This window comes from Mustela nigripes, chromosome 13 (genome assembly GCF_022355385.1).
Source record: "Mustela nigripes isolate SB6536 chromosome 13, MUSNIG.SB6536, whole genome shotgun sequence".
Classification (NCBI taxonomy): domain Eukaryota; kingdom Metazoa; phylum Chordata; class Mammalia; order Carnivora; family Mustelidae; genus Mustela; species Mustela nigripes.
In genome coordinates, this window is record NC_081569.1 from 145,415,176 (window position 1) to 145,422,184 (window position 7,009).

General features: G+C 45.8%; 1 protein-coding gene across 1 annotated transcript; it reads left to right on the top strand.

The window, feature by feature from the left end:
• LOC131999496 (acyl-coenzyme A thioesterase 1-like) lies at positions 1-6,659 on the top strand (the record flags this gene model as incomplete). The annotated part of the gene is made up of 3 exons (XM_059372182.1): positions 1-22; positions 1,751-1,953; positions 3,959-6,659. Coding segments are annotated over 3 exons (810 nt in total), but the record flags the coding sequence as incomplete, so codon positions are not given.
• Positions 6,660-7,009: the final 350 nt, after the last annotated feature.

The following is a 7,009-nucleotide window of genomic DNA, read 5'->3' on the forward strand; positions in this document are numbered from 1 at the left end:
GCCACGCTCTTCCTGCCCCCAGGTGAGCGCCCCGAGTCCCAGGCTGTCCTGACTACCTTTCTCTTGTCTCCCGCACTTCTACCGACAGTAAGGAGGTAGCTCCCAACATTGCAGAGGTTTCTGGGGGCTTCCAAGTCGGCCCTGGTGCGGGGGGTGGGTCTGCCTCTCCAAAATTGAGAGGTTCGTTAGAAGACATCATAGGGAAAGGAGAAAGACAGTTATAGGTGAAAACGAAAACATTTATAGGTAGTTCCAAGTTTGTTTGTTTGTTTAAGATTTTATTTTTCTGGGAGAGAGCACAGAGGGAGACTTGAGAGGGAGAAGCCAGCTCCCCGCTGAGCAGAGAGCCAGGTGGGGGGCTCGATCTCAGGACCCTGAGATCATGATCTGAGGCTAAGGCAGACGCTTAACCGACTGAGGCACGCAGGCGCTCGGTAGTTCCAAATCTTTAATGATTATTTTTAAAAAAGATTTTATTTTTAAGTAATCTCTACACTGGGGGCACCCGGAGCCCGCTTCTCCCTCTTCCTCTGACTGTTTCTCTGCTTACTTGTGCTCTCTCTGTCAAATAAGTAAATAAATAAAATCTTTTTTTTTTTAAGATTTTATTTTTATTTATTTGACAGACAAAGATCACAAGTAGGCAGAGAGGCAGGCAGAGAGAGAGGAGGAAGCAGGCTCCCTGGCTGAGCAGAGAGCCCGACGCGGGGCTCGCTCCTAGGACCCCGGGACCATGACCTGAGCCGAAGGCAGAGGCTTTAACCCACTGAGCCACCCAGGCGCCCCAATAAATAAAATCTTAAAAAAAAAAAAAAAAAAAAAAGATAATCTCTACACTCAAGGTGGGGCTCGAATTCACAACCCAAAGATCAAGCTTCTCATGCCCTGCCAATTGAGCCGGCCAGGTGGCGCCTTTTTTTTTTTTTTTTTTAAATGGTTTCTTAGTATAGCAACTTTGCTTCTAAATCTCACAATATATTAAGGTTTAAGAAAATTAACGTGAAGGGGGCACCTGAGTGTCTCAGTCGGTAGAGTATGGCTGCCTTTGGCTCAGGGTGTGATCCCAGGCTCCCTAGGCAGAGGGGAGTCTGCTACACTCTCAATCTCTCTCTCTGTCTTAAATAAATAAATAAAATCTCTTTTTAAAAAAAAAAAAAAAAAAAAAAAAGGCAGTTTTATTCATTCAACAGTTGAAGGACGGGTTTCCAGGCTGGGTTTCAAGTCTTTGGAGATAATGAATAGTCACTACAAAGTCTTGCCTAAGTGTTTCTGTGTGAACACAAATTTTCCCTTCTCTTGGATGAATACCTAGGAATGAGATTGCTAAATCATTTGGTAAGTAAGTGGTTAAGTAAAACATTGCTCAGCTGTTTTCAAAGTGGCTGTATCATTTTGGGTTTCCACCAGCAGTGTTCTGCCTGCTCCTTAGCATTTGGCATTGTTAGCTTTGGGTGGGAGGGGCAGTGGGTAATGATTTTGCTCTCTTCATTGTCTGCTTGTAAATTATTTTCAATTACAAAATTAAGGCATGCTATTTGTAAAAAGTCTGTGGTGCTTTGAGGCTCTGGGTATAGGGGAAATGTGGATTGAGCCTATGCCACTGTCTAGATCCTTGAGGACCAGAGGGCTTCTAGCATTTCTGATCATCAATAGAAAACTTTGATATCACCAAGTAGGTAACACAGGGCTTTTGACACCACGGCAGAGAGTGTCAGAAATAGTTCAGTTTTGTGTTTTGTTTCTTGCAAAGAACCAGGACCCTTTCCTGGGATTGTGGACATTTATGGAGTTGGAAGTGGCCTTCTGGAACATCGAGCTAGTCTGCTGGCTGGCAAGGGTTTTGCTGTGCTGGCTCTGGCTTATCATAACTATGAAGACCTCCCCAAAGGCCTGGAGATCCTCCACCTGGAGTACTTTGAAGAAGCTGTCAACTATCTGCTGGATCACCCTCAGGTTAGAACTTCTCTGGGTTATGATCTGTGTACCGGTGTCTTCATAACTGCTCTTAGTTTTCACAGAATGTGACAAATTCACCATAGCCGCTCCTAGGCTCCAACACACACTACCATTTAGAGTCACTTCTTGTAGACCATTTCTGTGCAATTTTATGTTGTTGTATTTCCTGCTAGTAAAGATGTTCTTAGTTGGTTTGGAATTTTAAATCCCAGTATTTTACAGAACATCACTATAAGCCCAAACATCTTTGCGAACCCTGGCTTTGATAAAGTAAGTAGAAGGAAAGGGAACTGGAATCACTATCTCCAGAAGGCCCCAGGTTAAATGTTTGTGCATAACCCTGCTGTGGGAGAGGCCTCAGTGTTGAGTATTTTTTTAAGATTTTATTTATTTATTTGACAGACAGAGATCACAGGTAGGCAGAGAGGCAGGCAGAGAGAGAGAGGAGGGAAGCAGGCTCCCCGCTGAGCAGAGAGCCAGATTTGGGGCTTGATCCCAGGACCCTGGGATCATAACCTGAGCCGAAGACAGAGGCTTTAACCCACTGAGCCACCCAGGCGCCCCCACAGTGTTAAAGAAGAACTGGGCAGCCAAAGAACCTGGGTACTAGGAAGTGTTTTGAGGGCGCTATAGGCTCCGGTATCAGACCACCAGCAGATAAAACTTGCTTACTTTACAATTCAGATTTCAGTGGACAGGAAGCTTTGGAACTCTTAGAAAAGGTGGCAGTGGCACCAGCATGAGATGTGGACAGACAAGAGTTAAGTTTAAGGTGTTTTTGTTTTTGTTTTTAATGATTGTATTTATTTATTTGACAGCCAGAGATCACAATTAGTTAGAGAGGCAGGCAGAGAGAGAGAGGAGGAAGCAGGCTCCGCACTGAGCAGAGAACCGGATTCGGGGCTTGATCCCAGGCCCCTGAGACCATGACCTGAGCCCAAGACAGAGGCTTTAACCTAGTGAGCCACCCAGGTGCCCCTAAATTTAAGTTTTGATTTCACTAATTGGCAGCTAGCACCATGACCTTACGGGCCCTCTTTCCTCCTCTGAAAAGTTGGGAGGATAATAATATGTCATTTAATTTCCTAGTACTTTTCCTCTAGGAGGAATAAATGGTTGAAACCAGTCAAGGGTGCTGTTGTAGAAGCCATAGGGAGAAAAAGATTGCTGTTGAGTGGTGAATCAGAGGGCCTTTTGTAATACATGTTGGTAACTATGGCAAGACCAGTCCTCGAAGGATAGTGCAGACCCAAACTACCCTGAGGGGATAGGGTAGAGAAGGGAAGACAAAACGAGCGACTCAGACGGTTGATTCCCACCAGGGCCGAATGGATGTGAGGTCAAGGGTTTGTTGTGAAAACAGAGCATTAAGTATGCCCTTGGGAATGGGCCAGTAGAGTAGAAAGTGATGATGAAGGAGGGAGAGGACCTAGTTGCAGGAGTAAGTCCTGGAGAATGAGAGTGGAGGAGACTCCAAGTGCAGGCAGCAGGGGGCCCTTTGATAAGCACAGAGATGCTTCGGAAACCCAAGAGAGGGTAGAAAGCTTGAGCTCTTGTGGAATTAAGTAGATCCCACAGGGTGAAAAGAGGCAGAGTTCCTACTGGAGAGCTTTATTTTCTCCATCTGGTGTGAAGAGGGGACAGTGAAAGTGAGCAGGGTTAAAGGTTAAGAAGCTTTAGGTTGTGGGAGAGGTGTGCCATGGATTTGGGGGAAGTGGAAAGCAGACGTAAGTGAAATGTAGCACGACGGAATGAGGCTGAGAAGCCAGAGTGTTGAGTATATCCTCCATGTGGTTGCTGAAGTCACCAAGAATGATGATAGAGAAACTTCAGAAAGGCAGATAGAGGAAGAGTAAGTGAATAATACACCAAGACTGCAAAACTTGGCAAATGGTAGAGCCCAGATTGAGGCTCAGTTGCCCCTTTGTCCAGTTCCAAGCCCTGCTCGTCACATTGCGCTGTTCATAGCCTCATTCTCCTTCCTCCTCTGTCCTTTCCTCAGGTAAAGGGTCCAGGAGTCGGGCTGCTTGGCAGCTCCAAAGGAGGTGACCTCTGCCTCTCCATGGCGTCGTTCCTGAAGGGCATCACCGCCACGGTCTTAGTCAATGGCTCCGTGGCCAATGTCGGGGGAGCCTTACACTACCAAGATGAGATCTTGCCCCCTCTGGGCTTAGACCCAAATCGAGTAAGGCTGACCAAAGATGGCTTGGCAGACATTGTGGATGTCCTGAACAGCCCTTTGGAAGTTGCTGACCAGAAGAGTTTCATTCCCGTAGAAAGAGCTGAGAGTGCCTTCCTGTTCCTTGTAGGTCAGGATGACCACAACTGGAAGAGTGAATTCTATGCTAATGAGGCCTCTAAGCGCTTGCAGGCCCATGGTAGGAAGAAGCCCGAGATCATCTGTTACCCTGAGACAGGACACTACATTGAGCCTCCCTACTTCCCCCTGTGCCGGGCTTCCCTACACACCTTGGTGGGTGGCCCTGTCATCTGGGGTGGGGAGCCCAGGGCTCATGCCACGGCCCAGGTAGATGCTTGGAAGCAGCTCCAGACTTTCTTCCACAAACACTTGGTGGGGAAAAGTTAGGGGGACTCTCCTGAAAATATAGCCCACTATTTGAAGGTTAGGAGAGTGAGACTAACATACGCTAGCAGCAGCAGTTAAACAGTTCACCTGGGGTACCTGGGTGGCTCGGTGGGTTAAAGCCTTCGGCTCAGCCCAGCATCGGGCTCTCTACTCGGCAGGGAGCCTGCTTCCCTTCCTCTCTCTCTGCCTGCCTCTCTGCCTACTTGTGATCTCAGCCATGGAAATTCCCAAGACAGGCAAAACAAGGTATGAACATCATCCTGAACTAAGGAGAAAAGGTTTGGGTCTAGGACTTTGAAGGGAAGGAGTGCAGCTCACAGGGCAATAAGAGAAGATGTTTGATAATTAGTAGATGTTTGCTCTGCCATACAGATAGGTCACTCTGATACAGTTTATCTCTGTTAATAACCCTTATTCTGGGAAAGACCCTCAATTTAGATTCCTCCATGTCATTAAGGGAGGGCAAAAGTTTCTCTTGAGCCTGCAGGCTCTCAGTTACCTTCAGCTCAAAATAATCTAGGCGAAGTGACCCATCAGTCCCCAGCCTACCGTCATCTTCCACTAAAATCTTTGTGACAATTTTCATATGTGTCTTTTCACATATTTTGCTTTAACATTCGTATGTATACCAATAAAAAAAAATGTGTTTTGTTGCATAAATGTCATTTTATTTTATTGACAGATCCCAAGTAGGCAGAGAGGCAGGCAGAGGGAGAGGAGAAAGCAGGCTCCCCGCTGAGCAGAGAGCCCCATGTGGGGCTCGATCCCAGGACCCTGAGATCACGACCTGAGCCCAAGGCAGAGGCTTTAACCCACTGAGCCACCCAGGTGCCCCATTAATGTCATTTTAAAGATACTGATTTTACAAAACAAATAAGTGGTGGGAAGAGGCAGGTTTTACGGGACACAAATCTGATACCACAGCAACACATGGAAGTGACAGTGGTTTTAGTCCAGGAGGAAGGAGAGCAGTTGGGAAAGGAAATACGGCACCAACTTTATGCCGCTCACTTAATCCTCACAACTCTGGGAGGCAAATGAAAATATGTGCAAACACAAACCTTGTTCAAAGCTTTTTTTTTTTTTTTTTTTTAAAGATTTTATTTCTTTACTTGACAGAGAGAGACACAGCGAGAAAAGGAACACAAACAGGGGAGTGGGAGAGGGAGATTCAGGCTTTCCTCTGAGCAAGGAGCCTACATCCAAGGACCCCGGGATCATGACCTTAGCGAAGGCAGATGCTTAATGACTGAGCCACCCAGGAGCCCCTGTTCACAACATTTTAAAGCAAATGTAATCTGCTAGAGTCAGTGATTGACACTTGTTTAGCCAAAGATGACTGTGATAGCAATCTGAAACACTTCTCCCTAACAATGAAAATTCAGATGTTTACATATTGGGCATTATACACTAGCATTCTCATAATTAAGTGGGAAGGCTTCGAAATTGGTGGTTACATCCATGGACTTTAAACTTCTTCAAGGACATATTTTCAAATAACATTTGGAAACATATTTACAAAATTAAAGAAAAAGAACAGGAAGATTATTAAGATGTAAGCATGGCAAATGGATCTTTTTGCTTAATATGGATTATGACTTAACATTATTTATATTTCCCTTCCTCTTCTGTTTTATCATTGAATTCTAATTTTCATTGAATCGCTACATTACAGAGAATCCTGCTTCACATTCAGACAGCACCTAAGTGAATAAAATGTCATCTTAAGAAAAAGCATTTAGAGGGGCGCCTGGGTGGCTCGGTGGCTTAAGTCTCTGCCTTCGGCTCAGGTCATGATCTCAGGGTCCTGGGATCGAGTCCCACATTGGGCTCTCTGCTCAACAGGGAGCCTGCTTCCTCCTTTCTCTCTCTGTGCCTGCCTCTGCCTACTTGTGATCTGTCAAATAAATAAATAAAATTTTTTAAAAGGGGGGGGATGCCTGGGTGGCTCAGTTGGTTAAGCCACGGCCTTCATCTCAGGTCACGATCCTGGAGTTCTGGAATCGAGTCCCTCATCAGGCTTCCGGCTCCTTGGGGAGTCTCCTCTCTTCTCATGCTCTCTCTCCCCCTCTCAAATAAATAAATAAAATCTTAAAAAAAAAAAAAAAAAAAAAAACTCTTCGCAAAGGTGCTAACTGGAGGGGCTTGTGGTCTCTCTGGCTCTGCCAAGCCAGGACTAAACCATAAGAAAATTTTTTGAGAGCCAAAAGAAAAAGGTATGAAAGAGGCGAAGATTGTTTTAACATCAGGAAAATTTGGTGCCTATAGTTTCTCGTCTCCACACACCTCAGTGGGCTCAGGAATGCCTCCTCCGCCCTTGGCCAAAGCTAATAGCGGGCTCGGGGGCTTCTCTTTGTACCGCTGATTGTGCTTTCTGCCTGCTTTCCTCAGCACCTGGACTAGAAACACCAGACTGGTTTAACTATACTCTCCAAGGTAATTTCTTCGCTGGAATCATGCTGGAAT